The 24815-nt window shown below is 36.2% G+C and overlaps 2 protein-coding genes across 2 annotated transcripts; both read left to right on the top strand.

Moving 5' to 3' along the window:
- Positions 1 to 556: 556 nt before the first annotated feature.
- Positions 557 to 8134, top strand: LOC127933143 (adenylosuccinate synthetase isozyme 1). Its single transcript, XM_052529893.1, has 13 exons — positions 557 to 863; positions 1991 to 2093; positions 3543 to 3605; positions 3701 to 3751; positions 3859 to 3925; positions 4720 to 4827; positions 4907 to 4988; positions 5049 to 5175; positions 5492 to 5646; positions 6461 to 6585; positions 6859 to 6956; positions 7646 to 7795; positions 7870 to 8134. The coding sequence occupies exons 1-13, from the start codon at positions 675 to 677 to the stop codon at positions 7920 to 7922; spliced, it is 1371 nt and encodes a 456-aa protein (XP_052385853.1). The 5' UTR covers positions 557 to 674; the 3' UTR covers positions 7923 to 8134.
- A 6707-nt stretch (positions 8135 to 14841) lies between these two features.
- LOC128031374 (apoptosis regulatory protein Siva-like) lies at positions 14842 to 17954 on the top strand. The gene is made up of 4 exons (XM_052619590.1): positions 14842 to 15035; positions 16284 to 16454; positions 16820 to 16973; positions 17749 to 17954. Exons 1-4 carry the CDS (start codon positions 14915 to 14917, stop codon positions 17795 to 17797), a joined length of 495 nt encoding a protein of 164 aa, XP_052475550.1. The 5' UTR covers positions 14842 to 14914; the 3' UTR covers positions 17798 to 17954.
- Positions 17955 to 24815: the final 6861 nt, after the last annotated feature.

The raw sequence follows: 24815 nt of genomic DNA, 5'->3' as shown, positions 1-24815 counted from the left end.
TCAAGATGTTTGTACACAGCAGATGCTTTCCAGATCATTAATCTTGCAGATGTACGTGTGCTATCTGGATATTGATTGTATCAGCTGACGTTTTATCACATACACACGCCAAACTGATCAATAGTGCATTGTATTAGTGGCTTGGTAACTCAATAACAGCGCACTCTAGTCTGCGCATGCGCGCGGCTCAGAAAGGCGAATCCTCTTTGAATCGCATTCAGACATCAAGGCGCTTTTTGTCTTAAAGGAAACATCTGAACGCTTACAAGCGATATCATTTAAATCGAAGAACCACAAGGATTGGTTAGTGACATACATGCAGAGATCTGCCACAGCTATCAACACGAAACACGCTTTAAATATCTATCGTCCAGTAATCATCATCAACCGCGATTGGTCTCCTCTAAACCAGCGCTGAGAAAAGTAACAAGTATCACGTGACACCGCGCGCTCTTCCGCAGCTGTCTTTATAATTTACACCCGAGTGGATAAACTTTAAAAAACATCTGAATTATTGGAAAGTTATTACTGAGCAGTAGATAGTTGAAACGGAATAAATATTATTTAACCGTATCCCGTCTAACAAGTTCCGTGCCGCCCGTCGCCGGAGCGCTCTTTGCCCGTTCAGCCCGTTCCAACCGTCATCAGATTCATTCCGCTCCGGACGCTGCAGGATGTCTTCGGGCTGGTCAGCGAACGACCACAAGAGCTACTCAAACCCGCCGTCAGCTGCGGTGAAACGGGCGAGAAACGACTCAGGGAACAAAGTGACGGTGGTTCTCGGAGCGCAATGGGGAGATGAAGGCAAAGGAAAAGTTGTTGATTTATTGGCGACTGAGTCTGATCTCGTGTGCAGGTGTCAGGTAATATAATGTCAAACGATAATACCTGCATGATAAATCATAACCGGCAACTTTTTGTATGATATCAATTGCATAATTGCACTAAATGCATAAATATTTTACATTTATCTTAATAATTGGTTATTATATCTAATTTTATATTATAAATGGATTTTAATAATATCCTAAATCATTGTTTGCTGTAATTGCATTAATTAAAACACCCTGTACTGCCAACAATACTAATAAATTACTTATAAAATATGCTTATTTATTATGCATATCTATAATTATAGCAAAGTATGCATTTGTCATAAATATTAATTTATTTATATAATTTTTATTAATAATAAAAAACTAATAAACATATTTATTTATAGAATTTTATTAACAAGTAAAATGAATAAATAAACAAATATATATTTATTTATTTATAATGTTTAATTAATAATTAAAAACGAATTCATAATTAACAATAAACAAATGTTTATTTATACATTTGTATTAATAATTAAGAAATACATATTTATTGATTGATTTATATATACATTTTATTCATAATTAATAAGAAGTGATTTAACTTAAATAAACAAATAAATAATTGTTTATTATTATTATTATTATTAACAGTTTGCTATGTAATAAACATGATAACATGATATCTCTACATGATCCGTGTCATCACTCTTTATTAATCTAAAACTAGTCTGATCAGTGTCTGTTGAGTGTTTACGGCCCGGTTTGGACTCATTATCATTATTAGTCACATGCAGTGTTTTTAAATGACTGTTATATGCATGAAGTATGAAATACTCTTGATAATTCGTGCATGTTCAGCTGTGTTGCTGTGCGAGTCTGAATCTGAGTGAATGTCAGTCCCAGAATTCCTCCTTGCCCTTCGCTGAGCTCGGGTCACATTCCCAGCGTTACTTGACATGTGAGAAGGCCACAGCCCATATAGTCTGTGGAAAATAAGCCTCTCTGGTTGGTGGATCAGGTGTGACACAGTGTGTCTGAGGAAAGGGCAAGCCGGACGTCTGGATGCTTTCTGAGGCACATTTCCAGCCCTCCCTTTTGGAGAAAATAAGAGCGTGCACTTTGAAGTTGTAACCGTCCTGCATGAGTCTCATGTGGCTCTTCTGTCACAGGGAGGAAATAACGCTGGGCACACGGTGGTGGTGGATGAGAAAGAGTATGATTTCCATCTCCTCCCCAGTGGAATCATCAGCACCACATGCACATCATTCATCGGTGAGGAGGAGACGCTTGCAGTGGATAGATGTAGTGTTGCATCTGGCATTTTTACTGGATATGGAAACTTGTTTCCTCCCAAACAATAAGACATAAACTTGCAATTATAAGGAAAGTCAGAATTTTGAGTAGAAAGTGAAATATTGAGATGTAAATTTGTAGTTATGGGTTCATATTAAGCAATTATACACTCACATTTCCAAGAGTAAGTCAGAATTGTGAGAAATAAATTCGGAGTAACAAGAGAAAAAAATCTGAAATTCAAGAAATAAATTCAGAATTCAGATAAAAAAGTCATAATTGCAAGACATTAATTTAGAATAAAAAGTAAAAACTGCCAGAATTGAAGTCAAAATTACAAGAAAATTTCAAAATTACAAGAAAAAATTCAGAATTGCAAGAATTAAATTAAAAATTCAGACAAAAAAGTCAGAATTGCAAGAATTAAATGCAGAATTACAAGAAAAAAGTCAGAATTGCAAAAATTAAATTACAAATTCAGACAAAAAAGTCAGAATCGCAAGAATTCAATTCAAAATGACAAGAAAAATTCAGAATTACAAGAAAAAAGTCAGAATTTCAAGAATTAAATTCAAAATTACAAGAAAAATTCAGAATTACAAGAAAAAAGTCAGAATTTCAAGAATTAAAGTCAAAATTACAAGAAAAATTCAGAATTACAAGAAAAAAGTCAGAATTGCAAAAATTAAATTAAAAATTCTGACAAAAAAGTAAGAATTGCAAGAATTAAATGCAGAATTACAAGAAAAAAGTCAGAATTGCAAAAATTTAATTCAAAATTCAGACAAAAAAGTCAGAATCGCAAGAATTAAATTCAAAATTACAAGAAAAATTCAGAATTACAAGAAAAAAGTCAGAATTGCAAGAATTATATTCAAAATTTAGACAAAAAAGTCAGAATTACAAGAAAAATTCAGAATTGCCAGAAATAAATTCAGAATTCAGATAAAAAAGTCATAATTGCAAGAAATTAATTTAGAATAAAAAGCAAAAACTGCAAGAAATAAATTCAGAATTACATTAAATATATTCAGAATTCAGATAAAAAAGTAATAATTGCAAGAAATTAATTCAGAATTGCAATAATTAAATAAAAAATTATTAAATTCAGAATTCAGACAAAAAAGTCAAAATTCCAGGAAAATAAATTCAGAATTACAAAAAAAAGTCAAAATTGCAAGAACTGAATTCAGAATTCTGAGAGAATAATGTTAAACTGACACATAAGAGAAAAAAGTCAGAATCGTGAGGGGAAAAAAGTCGCAATGACCTTTTTTAATAGTTTATTCTATGGTGGAAACAAGCTTCCATATACTAAAGACAGTTTATCACTCACTGATTAAAAGTGTGATGAAATCTGATGTTTTCAGAGACTGTAACGTTGAATCCAGATTGACTGTGGTTTCAGTAGCGTGTGTTCATCTGCAGGTAACGGCGTAGTCATTCATCTTCCAGGATTATTCGAGGAGATCGACAAAAATGAGAAAAAGGGTATTGTTTGTCATAATTTCCACAAACATGCAATCATCACATTCATGACTCGATTCTGTGCACAAGAATAATTTGTCTTTTTCTTTCATGAGAAGGGCTGAAAGGATGGGAAAAAAGACTGATCATCTCCGATCGGGCGCACATTGGTGATATATCTATGAATAATAGTGTTTTTTATTAAATATATTGAATACAGTGGTGGTGGAAAATACATATAATGAAATAATAATACAATTGCATCTGTTTGTGTCAGTATTTGACTTTCATCAGGCTGTGGACGGACTTCAGGAGGTTCAGAGACAAGCTCAGGAAGGACAAAAGTATGCACTTTTTTATTTTTAATCAATTATTAGTGTTATTTTTATTATTGATAATTAACAATAATAATTATTATACATGCACCTTTCTTATAGTCAAATAACTTCAAATATAGTACTATAAAATCATGCAAAAAGAGTGAAATAAAAATAAAAAACCATATAATACTCAATGATTTCTGTTGCATTATTTTAAAGTAGTTAAACATTTTTATGATTAAACTGTAGTTTTCTTATCTATTTATTTTAATGTTTATGCTTTATGTTTGATATGTGTGAAGTTAACTGAGTATAAGAAATGTGCATTATTAATTAAATTATTAGTAGTATTAATAATAGGTTTTTAATCACACAATAAAATAGAAGACAATAAAAATCACACAAATGAAGGTTTTGCGCTGTATTCAGTTCAGCAGTTTGGGAACAGGTTGCACATTTATTTCATATAAAAATAATAATGATTTTATTTTTATTTTTTTAAATAATGCACTTTTCTTCTAATCTAAGAAAAAAAAAGAAAAAAGCAAGAAATAAATTAAAAATTTCAAGAAAAATTCATAATTGCATGTAATAAATTCAAAATTCAGATAAAATAAGTCATAATTGCAACAAATTAATTTAGAATAAAAAGTAAAAACTGCAAGAAATAAACCTAAAACAAAAAAATATATATGCAAAAAAAAAAAGTTTGACCTCCTCCCGAGTTTCATGACTTTCTGTTGCGTTTCTGTATTTGAGTAGTTTAATGGTTTTATAGTTTTTGGATTGTAATGTAATGTATTAATGTTGGGTCACAGTATAGGAACCACTAAGAAAGGCATCGGCCCCACGTACGCCTGTAAAGCGTCTCGCACCGGGCTCCGCATCTGTGACCTGATGGCTGACTTCAGCGAGTTTTCTAGCAGGTAAAGTCTGTGTGAGTCTGCTCGTATCGTATCGTATCGTATCGTATCGAGCTGAAGTGTTGATAACTCACTGCTGAAGGGTGAAGAACCTGGTGCAGCAGTATCAGTCCATGTTCCCCGCTCTGAAGGTGGAGGTGGAGGGCGAGCTGAAGAAGCTGAAGGTGAGGTGTGTGTGTGTGTGTGTGTGTGTGTGTGTGTCTCTGACCCGTGCTGCTTCACAGGACTACGCCGAGAGGATCAGACCGCTGGTCAGAGACGGAGTCTATTTCATGTATGAAGCGATTCACGGGTCACCGAAGAGAATCCTGGTGGAGGGAGCGAACGCAGCACTGCTGGACATCGACTTCGGTGAGAGTGTGTGTGTGTGTGTGTGTGTGTATAATGACATGGGTATGACACAGGTATTACAAGGAGAGGGTGACTTATGAGGACATAACCCATGTCCCCATTTTTCAAAACACTTATAAATCATACAGAATGAGTTTTTTTGAGAAAGTAAAAATGCACAAAGTTTCCTGTGAGGGTTAGGGTTAGGTGTAGGGTTGGTGAAGGGAGAGAGAATATACAGTTTCTACAGTATAAAAACCATTACACCTATGGGATGAACACACTTTACACAAAAACAAACATGTGTGTGTGTGTGTGTGTGTGTGTGTGTGTGTAGGTACGTACCCGTTTGTGACGTCCTCTAACTGTACGGTGGGGGGGGTGTGCACCGGTCTCGGGATCCCTCCCTCGAACATCGGAGACGTGTACGGAGTGTCAAAGGCCTACACCACGAGAGTCGGGATCGGAGCCTTTCCCACAGAACAACTCAATGTGAGTTATAGTTCTCATAGTTAACTAAAAGCTGGAAAAATTAAATTAAATTAAATTAAATTAAATTTAATTAAATTAAATTAAATTAAATTAAATTGATTTTTTTACAATTTAGTAGAAATAGAATAAAAAAAGTTTTTTTATCTTGTTGCCAAGCAAAACATTTCTGAATCTAGTTTAACTTGGGAATAAGTTAAACCATTAGAAATAAAATAAAAACATTTAGTGTAAGTTGATGTACTAAAATAACTAAAATTAAAATCATAAATATTTTTTGCCTAAAAATAAAATAACATTAACTGAAAAAAAAAAATATATATATATATATATATATATATATATAAACTTAAATTTACCACCGGCTTTCCGGCTGATTTGGACACCAGACAACAAACATTCTTGTGATTCTAATAAATATGGATATAAATATAGAGTTACATCTGTTGATTTCATCTGTACTTTGCCGGTTAATATTTTTTAAAATAAATGCCATAAAAATTACAAATAAATTATATATATATATATATATATATATATATATATATATATATATATATATATATATATATATATATATACACATATTTAAATAGATAATTAAATAATAAGAAAAATATATATAAATTAATATAAAAATATTAATATAAATATTACCATTTTCTCTTTTATTTATTTATTTATTTATTTATTTAAAATATATATATATTTATGATTATAGTTAATATATTTTAATATGAATACCAAAATATTTAAAGATACAATTTTATCTATATATTAATAGTGATCTGTCTCTCTCTCTCTCTCTCTCTCTCAGGCGGTGGGCGAGCTGCTGCAGACACGAGGTCATGAAGTGGGCGTGACCACAGGCAGAAAGAGACGCTGTGGTTGGCTGGATCTGGTTATTCTCAAATACGCTCATATGATCAACGGCTTCACTGCGTGAGCGCTTATGAGTATCATGTGAACTATACTCAATATTATTATGTTTCAATATATGATATAGTATGCATGCTACAAGAAATGTACAAAAAAACATATTATTGTCACATGACTTTATTTTATTACATGTGTACACCAGGAAGAGGTATGGAAATAGAGACAGGGATTTGGCTTTTTTAATTCATATTTTGCATAAAAGTTGAAAGCAACAGGTTAACAATGAATATAAAAAATTATAGGATTTTCTGATGATGGTTCTGTGTCGTTCTTCAGCATTGCTTTGACTAAACTGGACATCCTCGATGTTCTGGATGAAATTAAAGTGGGAGTGGCCTATAAGATCAACGGCAAGAGAATCCCGTATTTCCCAGGTAAACTGATACATCACATGATCTTCAGAAATCATTCTAATATTGAATCAATTACTGTTTAACAGATATTTATTTATTTATTTTAAATAGTAAAAATTAATACTTTTACTGTATTTTTGATCAAATAAATGATAAAAATAATAAAAATGATAAAAAAAATCTAAAAAAAAAAATGATACAAATCTACAGACATTTAAAAAAATAAAAAGAGGCCAAAACCACACAACAAAATTACTTACATAATGAAGTAAAAGGTATAATAGTGTCTCAATGATACTGAAATATTTGTATATATCCTGTATGTATTTGTATATATAATTTTAGCATCATTGAGATATTATTACAGATTTTAGAATTTGTATTTATTATTATTTTTTAATTATTTTAACGTAAGCGTTTTCTCTTAGAACTCACTTTTTTCATTTGTAAATGTTTTGATGTTGTATTTCAATGCATTTCTATTTTATCTTTGTCAAGTGCTTTGAGATGCAACTTTTAAAGGTGCAATAAAAAATTAAGTTTAGGTTTTAGACCTATATTGTTGTGTGTTTTGCAACATTTATTAGTTTTTCTTTTTTTAATAGTTATACAGTTTTGCCGAAATTACATTTTTTTTTTTTTTTTTTTTTTTCATGCATGCATACTTTATCTCCGTCTCGTTCTCTCCATGCGTCTCTCTGTGCTTCTAGCAAACATGGATGTGCTGCAGAAGGTGGAGGTCGAATACGAGACGTTTTCCGGCTGGAAGACGGACACATCAGCGACCAGGAAGTGGAGCGATCTTCCTCCCAAAGCTCAGAACTACATCCGCTTCGTGGAGAATCACATCGGCGTTCCTAGTGAGTCCCAGACAGCGACACACACAGAGCGTCCTCCTGTCAATCAAACTCACCTCTGCATCTCTCCTCCACAGTTAAATGGGTCGGCGTGGGGAAATCCAGGGAATGCATGATCCAGATGTTCTAGGATCGTGAAGATTCCTACCCACAATCCTCCTGGAGACCCTGAGCTCAGCGGGACTCGTGGTTTTACTGGCGTGCATTCACGAAACTCTCTTAACAATGATGTGTTTGCTGGAAGATCAGCTCTGAATGGCTGTGTCCAGGCATCACGCTGGGATTCGGTTTGATTATGTTTGTTGTTTTCAGTGTGAGACACATAAACTGAATCCCCTGAAACGGTGTTCATTTCTTTTTTTGGTTGCATGCATTTCATTTTCTGCTTTTAGAGTAAGACCGTGAAACAGGTTTATCCTTTGTGCTTTAGCGGGCTTCTTTCTGATTTAATTAGGTTAGCTGCGTCAGAAATAGATCCAGACAGAGAACACCGTGTTCTCTTCATCTATGCCAAGATCTGATCTGATCTCGGAGGAAAACCTCAGAGCCATGAGCCAGTCGTGACTGAAACAGGAACACGAGAAAGACCAGGTCAAATAATCAGACAGTGGCTGTGACTATAAACTATAAACTCATTATTTGTTGTTTCATTATTTTTACACTATTTACTGTATTTATGCTATTTAAAAATTATTTAAAGAATTTATTTTATTTACACATTGTATTTATACAATTTAACATTTCTGATAATTGTTTTTAATTCCTATTTATTATTTTATTTACACTATTTACTGTTTATGCTATTTAAAAATTATTAATATATTTTATTTAAATATTTTATTTTATCTACATTTATTGTATTGCGATCATTATTGTTTTTTAATTAATATTTATTATTTACACTATTTACTTTATACTATTGAAAATTTCAGATATTGGTATTTAAATATTTTTTATTTACACTTATTGTATTTATAAAATGTAACAATTATGATTATTATTGTTTTTTAATATTTATTTTATTTTAACTATTTACTTTGTGCTATTTAATTATAATTTTTTTTATTAAATGTTTTATTTTATTTACACTAATTGTATTTATAGAATTTAACAATTATGATTATTATTCTATTATATTCATTATTTTATTTATACCAATAATCATTATTAAATTAAATTATTATTATTATTATTTATTTGCACTATTTTATACTATTTATTTACTATTTTTATTTATTTGTTATTATTATTATTATTATTATTATTTTGTTCTAATGGTCCCAAATATCACATAAAGGATATAAAAAATACACTACAGGAATAAGGTAAAGGTCAATTCAAATAATCAGAGAACATTTTTAAACCTTTTTTTTTTTAATAAACTACTTATTTTATTTATTGTTTTTATTATTTCATTAACATTAAAATATGTATTAATATTTCATTTATACTATTTAGTTATTATGTTCCTTATATACTGTTCATTATTGTAATTTTTTTTTTTTTTGAAGAAATGCTCAAATGTCATTGCATTCGATCCAAAATATATATATATATATATATAAAAAGTTCAAAATAAAGTGTTATGTACGGTTTAGTAAAGACACGCTGTAGCTTGTGCTTGCCTGCAGGTGGCGATGTGCGCGTCCTCGCGTCCGTCCGCGCGGGTGAAGAAGAAGCGGAGTGTTTAAAGCGCGGGCACGTGTTTATTTTCGCGCACGGGCCTGCGGAAGTAGTGTACAGACCTTCGTGGAGCGTCGACAACGCGGAGACGTCACATTCAGGCGACGGTGGATTGTTTGGACGGAGCAAAGGCAGATTGCAATCGAACTGTATCGTGAGTGTAGCAATGGGATATAGTTCAGATGGTAGCGATGATGGATTTCCTTCAGATATGGAGGTTAGCCAAACAAAAAAGGCAAGGAAAAAATCTTGGTCTGAAGCGAGTAGTGGAGGAGAGAATACTCCAAGACAAGTTAACAAAAAGATTAAAGCCAAACCTAAGGGAAGTAGTAGGCCTGATGATGACAAGCAGGAAGAGTGGAAAGTTATTATTACGCTTAGTAATGATAAAGGTCACTTTCACCCAGTTCATGTGACTAAAGCAATTGAGAAGGATATGGGGAAAATTAAATATGCTAAACTACTGAATAACAGAAGAATTCTAATTTCAGCAGTAAATAAGAAGCAGCAGGAAATGATTTTGAAAATGAGCAACCTTGGTGGTGGAAATATTAAAGTGCATGTACCCGGAACGACAGCAAAGCTAAGAGGAGTGATTACAAATGTTCCTTTGGAAATGTCCGTGGAGGATGTGAAGAGTGAGATAAAAAATGGGAATGTACTAGAGGTGAAAAGACTTCAAAATAATAAAAATGGTGTTAAATCAGATAGTCTATCTGTAATGATTATTTTTGAAAAATCTTTGCCTTGTGAAGTTCAAATAGGGTGGATCAATTACAAAGTTAGGGAGTATATTCCCCAACCGTTAAGGTGCTTTAAGTGCCAGAGAATGGGACATACAGTACAACAATGTAAATGGAGACAAAGATGTGCGAAGTGTGGAGGAGAACATGAATATGGTAAATGTAATAAGGATACCAAGCTACAATGTTGCAACTGTGGAGGTGAGCATAGTGCTGCATATGCTGGATGTGTGGTCCAGAAACAAGCTAAAGAAGTACAGAGGTACAAGGTTGTGAATAAGGTGTCATATGCAGAGGCTATTAAAAATATGGGCAAATATGAAACCAAGGAAAATAAACCAACAAAATGTCATGAAAATCTGAATGAAAGTGCAATGCATGGAGCAGGCCTACCCCAGAGGTTAGGCAAAAGGAGATTTCAGCCAGGACCAGTAGACACTATACCAGCAACCACACAGCAACCATGTAAGCATAAGTGTATAGTGGAGGAGAACACATTGATGGTGGAAAAAAAGAGCTTTATAGCTTTTATATGTAAAGTGGTGAATGTTGCAACACGACAAGAAAGGAAAAGTGACAGGATCAAGACAGTGGTAGAAGCTGCAGAGGAGTTTTTAGGTATTAAAGATTTAAAAGCTGAAGAAATACATGGCATGCTAAGTACTAATAATGATGGAGGGTCTCAGAGTATTATATAAGTTTATAATGGTATTCCACCTTTTGCAATGGAATGCTAGGAGTCTGATTGCAAACGGACAAGAATTTAAAAAATTTGTAGTAGAGTCTGAAGTCAAATTTGATATTGTTTGTATTCAAGAAACTTGGCTACGACCTCACCTTGATTTTATTTTACCTGGTTATGAGTCTGTTAGGTTTGATAGAGATGGAAATCAGGGTGGAGGATGTGCAACATTTGTAAGGGATGGGATACCATTTAGAAGAATAGAAACTACAACAGAAATAGAATGTGTAATTATTGAAATTTATAAAACAGATGGACACTTAGTAGTAATCAACTTATATAACCCTTGTAAATCACTAAGCCAAGAAACCTTAGAAGAAATAATGAGACAAGGAAATGGGAAAGAAATATGGTGTGGAGACTTCAATGCACATAATAGTCTTTGGGGAAGTAATCATACTGATAGAAATGGAGAAGCAGTGGAAGAACTGATGGATGTTAGGCAATTAGTATGTTTAAATAATGGAAATGGCACAAGAATTGACATACGTACTAACACAATGTCATGTATTGACCTCACGCTTGTTTCTAATAATATGGCAAACTCTTGTGAATGGAAGGTAAAGGAAAGTACAAGTATTGGAAGTGATCATTTTCCAATTCTTTGCTCTATAAATATTGAAATAGATCTCCAAGAAAGGCCTAATCATAAGAAGTGGGACTTTGCTAAAGCTGATTGGGTAAAATTTAAAGAAATTTGTTGTACTTCAGCAGAGACAATTTCAATGCAGGGTGATATAGAGGAATGTGCATCTGAAGTTACACATTTAATATTGAATGCAGCATTAAAAAGCATACCATATAAGGTAGTTGGGGGGAAAAGAAAAATGGTCCCATGGTGGAATGATACATGTACAAAAGCTATTAAAGAACGAAATAGGGCAATGAGAATGTTAAGGAATAACCTGAATCAAGATAATTTAATTAATTATCAGAAGAAAAAGGCTCAGGCAAGAAGAATAATTAAGAAGAGTAAACAAAATGCATGGAGGAGCTATTGTTCTACTATAGGGAGTGAAGTAAAAATAGGAGAGGTGTGGTCAATGCTAAAGAAAATGAGTGGGAAAAAAGTGTATGCTAAAATACCAGTATTAGAGGATGATGGAATACTGGCAATAACAGATAAAGAAAAGGCAACTATGTTGGGAAAGAAGTTTGCCAGTGTGCATAGTGGTGACCATTTAGATGATATCCATAGACTACATAAAGAGAAGGTTCTTAAGGAAAATAGGGATGTGTATATTAAAAAAGATAATGAGGAAAGTACTATGGATGCAGAAATGAATATGAATGAACTAGTGATAGTATTAAATGGTATTAGGAATACTGCTACAGGAGAAGATCAACTGAGTTATGTTATGTTCCAGAAACTACCTGAAAAAGTATTACAGATAATATTACAATTATTTAACAAGATATGGGAAGAAGGTAAAATACCCAAAAGCTGGAAGAGTGCGTTAATATTGCCATTTAATAAACCTGGGAAAAATTCTAATAATGCTGGTAACTATAGACCTATCGCCCTAACATCACATCTATGCAAGTGGATGGAGAAGATACTAGTTAGAAGACTTAACTACACCCTTGAACACAGAGGATTATTTGCACCATATCAAAGTGGGTTCAGAAAAGGGCGTTCCACAATGGATGCGGTTGTGAAAGTAAGCAACGAGATAGAGAAAACATTTAAAATGAAAGAAATAATGAGTATTGTATTCTTTGATATTGAAAAAGCTTATGATTCCATGTGGAGGGAGGGGTTACTAATTAAAATGAATAAAATGGGAATTAGAGGTAAGTTATATAACTGGGTATTAGAATTTCTGTCAGAAAGAAGATTTAGAGTCAAAGTGGGAGCAGACGTATCTGAGGAATTTGAAATTGTTAATGGAATTCCACAAGGCAGTGTTATTAGTCCAGTTTTATTTAATGTTATGATCAATGATATTTTTATGAATCTAGATAGAAGGATTGGGTCAGCTCTGTATGCAGATGATGGGGCCATATGGGTAAGAGGACGAGATGCCATAAGGGTGAGAAGTAAAATCAAGGAAGCAATAGGAGAGGTAGAACAATGGTCGTATAATTGGGGATTTAAGCTTTCTACAAGTAAGTCTTGTCATATGATATTTACCAGGAAGAAAGGGATAGATAAACAGAAGCTACAGTTATATGGCCACAATATGGAAACAGTAGATCATTTTAAATATCTTGGTATTTGGTTAGATCAAAAGGGAACATGGAAAACACACATTGAAAAGGTGGAATCAAAATGCAAGAAAGTCATAAATTTAATGAGAGCGGTAGTGGGGAAAGATTGGGGAGCAAATAAACAATCATTAATGTATATTTATAGGGCTCTAATGAGGGCAACAATTGATTATGGATGTTATGTTTATGGAGCAACAGCTAAAACCCATTTATTGAAGTTAGATAGAGTTAGTAATAAAGCATTGAGGATCTGTGCAGGTGTAATGAGATCAACACCAATTAAAGCAATACAGGTTGAGTTAGGAGAAGTGCCCTCAGACCTGAGAAGAGATAAAATCATGCTTACATACTGGAGTCGCTTAAGTGGATGTGGGTTTGAGAACCATGCTAAGAGCATTATTCAGGAATGTTGGGAGTATAGTTCTTTTAAAGGTAATGGTTTTGGATGGGTAATAAAGACTAAGTCAGAGGAATATAGAGTAAATAATATATGGTTTAACTCCCCTACACCTATCAGTAATATACCTATTTGGTTATTTCCAAGAACTGAGATAGACTTAAATATATTGGAATTAAAAAATGAATGGGAAGAGAGTAGGAAAGGACATATGGCAAGTCAGTACATAAGGAACAAATATTACAGTTATTTAGATATGTATACAGACGGATCTAAAGATGAAGAGGACAAGGTAGGAATAGGAATATATATACCAACAATGAATATAAGCATTGGGAAAAGATTACCCGATCAGGCATCAGTGTACACGGCAGAGATGATGGCGATTATTGTAGGACTGCAGTGGGTTGAGGAAGTAAAACCAGACAGAGTGGTGTGTTGTGTTGACTCTGTAGCAGCTCTTTATAGTATTCAAAATATGAAATCTAATAGAGAAGATCTAATGCTAGAAATTCAACAAAGTTTATTTAGATTACAGAGACTACGGATAGATGTGAGATTCTGCTGGGTACCTGCCCACACAGGTGTACAAGGGAATGAGGGAGCAGACAATATAGCCAAAAAATCAACTAAGATGAATAATGTCATAAATATACCTCTTGGAAAAGGAGAAGCTAAGGCGATAATTAAAAAAGAAATGTTAAAGAAATGGCAGGATAGGTGGGATGTGGATAAAAGTGGAAGGAAATATTACAGCTTGCAAAAATCTATTAATGCTCAGGGTGTGAATAGAAGTAACAGAAGAGAGGAGAGTGTTTTAACCAGGCTAAGGTTTGATCACACAGGGTTAAATAAAACACTGTTTTTAATGGGCAAAAGTCCATCAGATGAATGTTTGGAATGTAGGTCCAAGGAAGATGTAGAACATGTATTGCTATATTGTAAGAAATATAGAGATGAGAGGATGAGGCTAAAACAAAAGATCAGTCAGACAGGAAGGAAGTGGAACCTTGAAGGTTTATTAGGCACAACAGGAGATGGGGTAAAGGATACACAGAAAGCAGTTATACAATATCTAAAAAATATAGGGATATACAATAGGATATAGAATTTTTATTTAGTGTTTTTTTTTTATTTTTTTTTTATTTATTTTTTTTTTTGATATAAACTAGTACCAATGGATATAGCTCATGTTACATACTCTGATACAGTAGGTGGCGGTATGCACCTTTAAAAGTCATGGTTGCAATCTGCCAAAAAATGAAAAGAAGAAGAAGAAGAATTTTCGCGCACGTGTGTGAGTTTGTTCGCAGTTTGTTTGTTTTTCTGTCCTCGTGCTGCTGAAGATGCCCAAGCGCTCCTGTCCGTTCAGCGAGAGCTTCTCCTCGCAGAGTAAAGTCCACGTTGGTCAGAAGGAGATCAACAACCGCGGAGTTTTAGGACTCAAATACAGACAAGAGATTTATGGTGAGATCGAGACATATTTATTGTATTTATAACATCATTAAAGTAAAAAAAAAACTATGTTAGCAATAAAAACCCCTGATTGAATCGGACAGTATTATCAAAACATTGCTTTATAATTAAAGATAGTTCTTGATGAATGATCATAATAATGAATCCAGCTAATAATAATAAAGTTTTAATGTCCTCGGTTTAATCCAAGACCACGATTGGTCAGTGTAATTAAAGATAATTAAGTAGTTAAGTTCGTTAATTGAATCCTGCTGCTGAGATCAGTTAGTTCCGATGCTTTAAAATGAATTAAATGTAATGTTTTATTTTAAACCATTAATAACAGCTTCTTGTTAAATATATGAATCAATGCTCATGATTTAGTGTTTATCAGGTTCATATCACAACCTTTACTGCTCTTTTATTATAATTAGTTCCATGATTTAAAATGAGGTTGTGTTTTTATATAGAGGAGTGTAACGTTTTATAAATTAAGTTTTATGTATTTACCCACTGATTCATTTAAGCAGCAGGGTAATTTAACACTCACACTCACTCACTCACATTCTCTCATTCACTCACGCACACACTCTCACGCACACACTCTCACGCACACACTCTCACGCACACACTCTCACGCACACACTCTCACGCACACACTCTCACGTTCACTTACTCTCACTCATACACTCACTCACACTCTCTCTCACACTCTCTCTCACACTCACACACACACACACACACACTCACTCACACACACACTCATGTTCACTTACTCTCTCACACACACACACACACACTCTCCCGTTCACTTACTCACTCTCTCACTCACACACTCTCCCGTTCACTTACTCACTCACTCACTCACACACACACTCTCTCATACACTCACACACACTCACACACACACTCTCTCATACACTCACACACACACTCTCTCATACACTCACACACACACTCTCTCATACACTCACACACACACTCTCTCATACACTCACACACACACACTCTCTCATACTCTCACACACACACACACACACTCTCTCATACTCTCACACACACACACACTCTCTCATACATTCACTCTCTCACTCTCATACACTCACTCTCACACTCTCTCACACACTCACACACACACACACACTCTCTCACACACTCACACACACACTCTCTCACACACTCACACACACTCTATCACACTCTCTCACTCACACACACTTACTCACTCTCCCACACTCTCTCTCTCTGTCACACGCACAGAAAAGACCAGAGAGCTGCTCTTCAGCGGGACTAAAGCCGTGATGTCTCGTCTCTGGAGGACTGATGCGGAGGAGAAGGAGGCTGATGTGCTGGTGTCCAGTCAGACACTTCTCCGAGGACAGACACGCATCGGTCCAGACGGACGATTACAGAGAGCAGACGCTGCTCCAGGTGACTCTACAGCCATTAATACATCACATGTCCACATCTCACACACTCACATCACATCACTCTCACTGAATATGATGCGTTTTGTAGCATCTTTTGGGAATCATTTGTGTGGTGAATAAGTCATGCATTCTCCCTAAATAACAGAAAAACACACAAACGCTTGATTCCTGCGCTATCTGATCAATCCTTCACATGCATGACATTATTTGATGCATGCTCCTGACTCAAGGACAACAGAAGTGTTTTTTTTCTGCACACAAACAGCCACAGGAATCTTTTCTAATAACAGAAGACGTGTTGAGTGTGTTTCAAGCAGTACTTCACTCAAGAAGTCGTTTGAACCGCTGTAATAACTGTGTGCTCAGGTGGTGCAGCGGCTCCTTCAGCGTGTTGTGTGTGTCAGAGGGTCTCGGGTTCGAGGAAGGCGTGCTCTCGGTGCGAGCGTCACGCGTGTGCAGCGTGTTTCCAACAGTGCAACATCTGCTCTGAACGCTGCTGCTCCGTGTGCACCGTCACCGAGTGAGTCAACAACATTTAAACACCGCTTCTGATCTCCTTCAGAGGAGTAGTTTGGCCAAAAATGACAATCTGTAAATCCTCTCACCCTCAGATCATCAGAGATCAGGAGGAGTTTGTTTCTTCATCAGATTTCTAGAAATGTAGCATTGCTGCGGTGTCTACAGTGAATGGGTGCCGTCAGAATGAGAGTCTGATAAAAACATCCCAATAATCCACAGCACTCCAGTCCATCAGTGAACATCTGGAGAAGACAAAACCTGAAACACATCCAGCATTAAGATGATTTTAACTCAAACACATAGAGTCTATAATCATAATAACACTTCCTCCAGTGAAAAAGTGTTCTGGTCTGAATCAGGAGAGAAATCTGCACAGATCAAGCAGCGTTTAAACAGATCTAAACTAATATGTGGGTGATTTTTATGATAGAGACAACAGGAGATGCACTTTTTCACTGGAGGAAGTGTTGTTAAAGTTGCTGTGGATTATTGTGATGTTTTTATCAGACTCTCATTCTGACGGCACCCATTCACTGCAGAGCATCCATTGATGAGACACTGATGCAGTGCTACATTTCTACAAACCTGATGAAGAAACACACTCCTCCTGATCTCTGATGATCCGAGGGTGAGAGCATTTCAGCACATCTGGCCTGAACTATTTCTTTAATACTCTGCTCTTATTAGATGCATATTTAAGATGTTCAGTTTTAATGTCCATGCTTTGAGTTTACTGTATTAATGTGCTCTGAACGCTGTTGGTTGTCTGTCCTCAGTTACAGTGAGCGTTACGAGCGCGTCCTCTGCTGTGGATGTTCGTCCTGATGACCGTCACAAAGCCACACACGAGTTTTAATGCATTACCAATGAAATGTAAATGAGATTACGATTTTATATATGCTTGCATGCTTTCTTGCTCTTTCCCTCTTTTTATGTACGTACTCTTATAAGTATAGAAATAAAATCTTTGATAGAAATGTAATTTTGTTTTTTTATTTATGCACCCACACCTGGAGAAATGCATTGGAGCACACAGTAAACAGTGGTGAGTTCAGGTGTTTGTCACTAGAGGGCAGTGTTTTAATATAATACTGCTTTAGTTTTTGTCAGTGAACAGACTGGGGTCATCCTCGTTTTAAACATTGTATATAGAGAAGTTTTAATGCTTTTTCTTTTATAATGAAATGGGAGTCTATAGAAGTAGTTTGTGCAACAATATCAGCCAGAGATTAGATGCTCCCTATCTTTGGGGAAATTGTAAACCGGAAGCTTTAAGCTCAATCATAAATCCAGTAAAATATTAGTTTTAAATGACTTTTCTATGTGAATGTTAAACTAATTAATTCCTGTGATGCTCCGCTGTATTTTCAGCATCATTCCTCCAGTCTTCAGTGTCACATGATCTTCAGAAATCATGAAAATATGTGGAAACTGATGCATTTTATTTTTTAGGATTCACAAATGAACAAAGTTCAAAAGAACCGCACTTATTTTACATATCTTTTGTAGCATTATAAATGTATTTACCGCCACTTTTAGTCAATTTAATTCATCCTACCTGAATAAAAGTATGCTTTTTGTCACATACATTTGAAGCTGTTTAATGGCAACATGTTATTTAAGGTTTCTGTGTCCATTGCAGTTTAAAACAACCCCAAATATAAAGAGCACTCTTTACTGCACATGACTCTTGTGTAATACATGATGAGGTTATGAATATTTAAGTATTGCATTCTTCACATGCTCTCACTGTTAAACATCAGTGGTGGACGTAGTACACAAATCAAGTACTTGAGTAAAAGTACAGATACGAATAATAAAATATTACTCCAGTAAAAGTAAAAGTACTCCTTTTTAAATTTTACTCAAGTGAAAGTACAAAAGTAATCAATTTTGTATGTACTTAAGTAAAAAAGTACTGAAAGATAGATGTTTGCAATTTTATATAGGCTAATTTAATTTTATATTGGCACTTTTTTTTTTATATAATCCTACTGCTCAAAATACCTGGGATTTTTTTCCAAAATAACCACTATATGGAGTCAAGATATATTTTTGTTCTTGATATGGACTACGCTTATGAGAGTAATGTTCACTGTGAAGCTTACACTGTGATGAACCTGAGAGAAAACAGAGATGATAATCTGATCTTCACCTGTAACAACAAAGCATTTTAAAGTTTGTGGTTTTACAGAACACCACAGTTATATATGACATGATAATAAGGCCTGAAGTTAGGAAGAACATCTTAAGGAAAATATAATTATATTTTCTTAATGATTTTTTTCCTTCTCAAACCTTGTCTGTGGTGTAAAAACACCCCTGGCCGAACGGGGGGCATCTCTTCCCCTCTTTGATAATTACTGTAGTTACCATGTTCTGAACATCACATCCTTTCTTTTCTCCCCAGGTGTAATCTATATATCTATCTATCTATCTATCTATCTATATATATATATATCTATCTATATATATCTATCTATATATATATATATAGGTGGTTGAATAAAAATATTTGGACATTATTTATAAAAATTACCTCAAGTTAGCACCAGCAAGCCTGCTAGACATTTAGCATCAGCTACAATATTTACTTATTTTCAGTACCGTTCTGAATAAACATTCATGTCTGTCTAACTTTACTCGTCTAAAAAAAAAGCCTCAAGTTCAAATATTCATTTATCACCAATTAACTGTTTGACAAACACTTCCTGCTTCGAGATCTGAATTTAAAAAAAAAAATATCAAACATGCTCCGAAGTCCCAATCTGAATCAACGGAGTCGCGAACATGCTCCGAAGTGCCGATCTGAATCAACCGAGTCGCGAACATGCTCCGAAGTGCCGATCTGAATCAACCGAGTCGCGAACATGCTCCGAAGTGCCGATCGGTATCAACCGAGTCGCGAACAGGCTCCGAAGTGCCGATCTGAATCAACCGAGTCGCGAACATGCTCCGAAGTGCCGATCGGTATCAACCGAGTCGCGAACAGGCTCCGAAGTGCCGATCTGAATCAACCGAGTCGCGAACATGCTCCGAAGTGCCGATCGGTATCAACCGAGTCGCGAACAGGCTCCGAAGTGCCGATCTGAATCAACCGAGTCGCGAACAGGCTCCGAAGTGCCGATCTGAATCAACCGAGTCGCGAACAGGCTCCGAAGTGCCGATCTGAATCAACCGAGTCGCGAACATGCTCCGAAGTGCCGATCGGTATCAACCGAGTCGCGAACATGCTCCGAAGTGCCGATCTGAATCAACCGAGTCGCGAACATGCTCCGAAGTGCCGATCGGTATCAACCGAGTCGCGAACAGGCTCCGAAGTGCCGATCGGTATCAACCGAGTCGCGAACATGCTCCGAAGTGCCGATCTGAATCAACCGAGTCGCGAACATGCTCCGAAGTGCCGATCGGTATCAACCGAGTCGCGAACATGCTCCGAAGTCCAGATCTGAATCAACCGAGTCGCGAACATGCTCCGAAGTCCAGAAGTCCCGATCTGAATCAACCGAGTCGCGAAAATGCTCCGAAGTCCAGAAGTCCCGATCTGAATCAACCGAGTCGCGAACAGGCTCCGAATTGCCGATCTGAAAACTTCGACCAAAGAATGTAAAAAATAATTCTATTTCTCTAATAACTCTAACTCTACAACTCTATGAAAGACTCAGATCACGTATCTAAAAATAAATCGCTATAGTAAAAGAGAAATAATAAGAGGAGTGAAGTTTCCTACCGCTCTGCTGTGTTTGGTCCTCAAGCGCGTCTGACGCTCCACGGCGCGTCTCCGCCCCTCAGACGTGCGTTTACAGCGCTAAATTAATCATCTTTGCTAATTATTATACATTTACTTCATTGTCAGCTTCAGGTACTTCATTTATTATTGTTCAATGAACTGTTTGAAACAAAAAAAGGTTGTATTTCAGTAATAATTCTAAATTATCAAAATAAAAAATATAAAATAAATAATAAAAAAATATGATTTTCAGTTACAATAATTAATCCTAAATTCCGACATTAATAACTTACTTTTAGCAACATCAGACGCACCCGCTCACAAGATCTCATGATTCTTACTTCTGTAGACTCACACTAAACGGTTCATTTGAATCAGTGAGTGGTCGACTCCAGAACAGCTGCAATCGGATCATTCTAATTCGTAAACGAATCGTTTGGTGCGATTCGCGATCCGATTTAAAGGCTTATTTTGAAAAGACTCAGTTCGTTCATGATGAATCAGACACCGCTTCTGCGTGTCGGAGCACGTGATATTTTATAGGGAGTAACGATATGATTTATGAAATGTAGTGAAGTTAAAAGTACGATCTTATGCTTTGGAATGTAGTGAAGTAAAAGTAAAAGTTACTCAAAATAAAATTTCTCCAGTAAAGTACAGATACTTGAAAAATGTACTTAAGTACAGTAACGAAGTAAAGCTACTCCGTTACTGTCCACCACTGTTAAACATGCAGCTCTTAAATCAAGGATATTCAGAGTTCGACTGCAAACCAAATCAAACACTTATGCTTCTCACTCAACGATGAGATCTGTTCCTCACGGAAAGCATCATACGACTTCAGAAGATCTAGTATGGACTACTTTTACATCCTTTGTGACGCTTGAGAGCTGCTTTCATTTCACTGACCTCAGCATCTCCTCCTGTGCTCCACAGACGTATGACGGTGAGTAAAGGATGGCGTGATCTTTTAATATAGATCATGATTCTGAGGGCATGAGTCTTCACGCACGCTGTGGAGATGGAAAAGCAATTAAATGTTCCTGACACCCCTGTTCTTTTGTCTGCTCCTCTGCAGCTGTCCAGACTTTCATCACCAGCGTTTTACTGTAAAAGGTCACAGCCATGACTTCCGAGGCGGCTCCTCTTTCCCAAAGCCACATGCCAGGGACCCCTGAAGGCCTGCTGGGCCCCGCTGACTCCTGGACGCTCTTAAGTCCAGGCGTGTGGCTCTGGATCACCCCCCATTTGTAGAGAGCAGCTGTGCACAGACACACGGCCGGCCGCGGTGATGTGGCTGCTATAAATACATGTGTGTGTAGTGAAGGAGTGACAGCTGTGCGCTGGACTCCTCCATCAGCTCACGCTCAAACAGGACAGAAGCACACACTACTGAAATCACCTCATCTTATGACCTGAAAACGGTTTATAACGTCAAGAGAGTTGGCCGTGCATAATACTCCACCATGATTCAGTGGGGTTCTGGACGGTTGTTGACAAGAAAATGCGTTTTTGAGCTCTTCTGAGTGCTAGCTAAAGTATTGTGAGCATTTATAACTTGTTTATACAAGTTGCATTTTCTAGTGGTTTTGGGTGGTTGCTAGGGTGTAGCTAGGGTTTTCTGCTTGGTTGCTAATGTATTTTGTGCATTTGATACAAGTGAGCAATTTCTTGCTGTTCTGAGTGGTTGCTAGGGTGTTCTGAGGGGTTGCTAGGGTTTTGCTGATGAATTGTGCGCATTTATAACTTGTTGATACAAGTTGCATTTTCTAGTGGTTTTGGGTGGTTGCTAGGGTGTAGCTAGGGTTTTCTGCATGCTTGCTAATGTATTTTGTGCATTTGATACAAGTGAGCAATTTCTTGCTGTTCTGAGTGGTTGCTAGGGTGTTCTGAGGGGTTGCTAGGGTGTTGCTGATGTATTATGCGCATTTATAACTTGTTGATACAAGTATGCATTTTGTAGTGGTTTTGGGTGGTTGCTAGGGTGTAGCTAGGGTTTTCTGCTTGGTTGCTAATGTATTTTGTGCATTTGATACAAGTGAGCAATTTCTTGCTGTTCTGAGTGGTTGCTAGGGTGTTGTGAGTATTTGTAGCATGTTAACACAAGTATACATTTTTATAGCTGTTCTGAGTGGTTGCTAAGGTTTTCTGAGTGGTTGCCATGGTGTTGCTAGTTGGATGATTGTGAGTATCTGTGGCTTGTGAGTATGCATTTTCCAGCTGTTCAGAGCGGTTGTTAGAGTGTTTCTAGGTTGTTCTGTGTGGTTTCTAGGTTGTAGCTATGGTTTTCTGGGTGGTCGCTAAAGTATTGTGATCATTTGATACAAATAAGCATTTTCTAGCTATTCTGAGTGGTTGCTAGGGTGTTTTTAGATGGATGCCAGTGTGTTTTGAGTATTTGTGTCTTGTTGACACAAATATGCATTTTTCTAGCTGTTCAGAATGTTTGCTAAGGTTTTCTGAGTGGTTGCCAGGGTGTTGCTGTGTGGTTGTTAGGGTGTTGCTATGTGGTTGTTAGGGTGTTGCCAGTTGGATGTTAAAGTGTTGAGAGTATTTGTGGATTGTTTATACGAGTATAAATTTTCTAGCTGTTCTGAGTGGTTGCTAAGGTTTTCTGAGTGGTTGCCAGGGTGTTGCTGGGTGGTTGCCAGTGTGTTGCCAATTGGATGTTAATGTGTTGAGAGTATTTATGGATTGTTGACACAAGTATACATTTTCTAGCTGTTCAGAATGGTTGATGTGGAATTACAAGTGTTTTCTTAAGTGGTTGCTAGGGTCTTCTGGGTGGTTGCTAGGTGGCTGCTAACAGAGCATGCACACAAGTATGCGTTTTCTTGTTGTTATGATTGCAAGGTTGTTCTTGTGGTTGCTAAGGCAGTTTGTTTTTCATACAGAAGCTTGTACTAGTGGTTGCTAGGGTGATGTAAGTGGTTGCTAGGGTGTTTTTAATTTGTTGTGAGCATTTTTAGCTTGTTTATACCAGAATTCATTTTCAAGCTGTTTTTGATGGTTGCTGAGTGACATATCATAGCGAGAATTTTTCATACGTGTCTTTCGGGTCAGTACGCATGTGTACACACCGAACACCCATTTAATCACCAATAATCACAGTAAACTTTGTGTTTTTGTACTTTCCATAAGAAACAAAGTCTCATCTTTCAAATTCTCTCAATTTTATCACAAAATTCAAACAATAAATATCATTTTGGCGCTCGTTGGTGTGGCATGACAGATCTCTCAGCTGGACATCAGAGTTCCTTTACTACTAGTTATAGCACAAAATAAACATAATTAACATCTGGGATGTTTTAAAGATACAGTACGACTTATTGTCTCAATCAGTGTTTCACTTCCAAACAACTTCCAGTCCAAAAATCCGACACAAATCGGATCCACGTTTACTGCTAACTAGTGAAACACTCGATTAATATGACGAGCTGCAGCTCAAAATACATGCTAGATGAAAACATTGTGCATTATGATGGAGTTTGTAGCTTAATTGACTATTTTTTAAATAGTTTGACACTGCAGTTCGGTTGCTAATGAGTTATAAGTTTGTTGATAGAAATATGTTTTCTAGCTGTTCAGAGTGTTAAAGGTTTAGTCCATGGTAATATAAAGGTGATATTGAGGATATAATGTTTTGATGTTAATTATATAAGACACAAAGGTCTCGTCTCTGACAGAGCGTTGCTCTTTTTCTGTTTTATGTGCATGAGTGTGTGTGTGTGTGTGTGTGTGAGGCTGCTTCGCTCCTTTTCAAGTGTGACCACCTGTCTTTTGTTATGAGGTAAATAAATAAATAAGCATGGCCAGCAGCAGATGTCCCCGGCCGTCCGTTCAGAGGTCAAGGTCTCCCACCGCTGGCCTTGCGAGGTGAAGACATCCAAGTTTCAACTTCACTTCTCCGACAAAGACTTGCTGTCGTCTGGGGAATACATGCAAATGTGCTAGCTGTGGTCAAATGGAAATTACATGAAGCTTTTTGATAAGCGAGGGCAAAACACACATCTAATTAAGTCGAAGAGACGACAGCGCGCTCGTCAAAGAGTGCAACATGCTTGTTTCTCATTTGCTAGATGTCTAGTCCAGTCCCGCAACTGGTTTTGTCAG

Source organism: Carassius gibelio, chromosome A17 (genome assembly GCF_023724105.1).
Source record: "Carassius gibelio isolate Cgi1373 ecotype wild population from Czech Republic chromosome A17, carGib1.2-hapl.c, whole genome shotgun sequence".
NCBI lineage: Eukaryota > Metazoa > Chordata > Actinopteri > Cypriniformes > Cyprinidae > Carassius > Carassius gibelio.
This window is presented reverse-complemented; position numbering and strand designations above follow the sequence as displayed.

What these genes read in the sequence shown, in the direction of transcription:
- LOC127933143 (XM_052529893.1), top strand. Translation starts at nt 675, where the DNA reads ATGTCTTCGGGCTGGTCAGCGAACGACCACAAGAGCTACTCAAACCCG. An exon ending in CAAGCTCAGGAAGGACAAAA is followed by an intron (nt 3,926 to 4,719) that starts GTATGCACTTTT and finishes GTTGGGTCACAG; the next exon opens with TATAGGAACCACTAAGAAAG. An exon ending in GAGAATCCCGTATTTCCCAG is followed by an intron (nt 6,957 to 7,645) that starts GTAAACTGATAC and finishes CTGTGCTTCTAG; the next exon opens with CAAACATGGATGTGCTGCAG.
- LOC128031374 (XM_052619590.1), top strand. Translation starts at nt 14,915, where the DNA reads ATGCCCAAGCGCTCCTGTCCGTTCAGCGAGAGCTTCTCCTCGCAGAGT. An exon ending in ATACAGACAAGAGATTTATG is followed by an intron (nt 15,036 to 16,283) that starts GTGAGATCGAGA and finishes TCACACGCACAG; the next exon opens with AAAAGACCAGAGAGCTGCTC. An exon ending in GAGAGCAGACGCTGCTCCAG is followed by an intron (nt 16,455 to 16,819) that starts GTGACTCTACAG and finishes CTGTGTGCTCAG; the next exon opens with GTGGTGCAGCGGCTCCTTCA.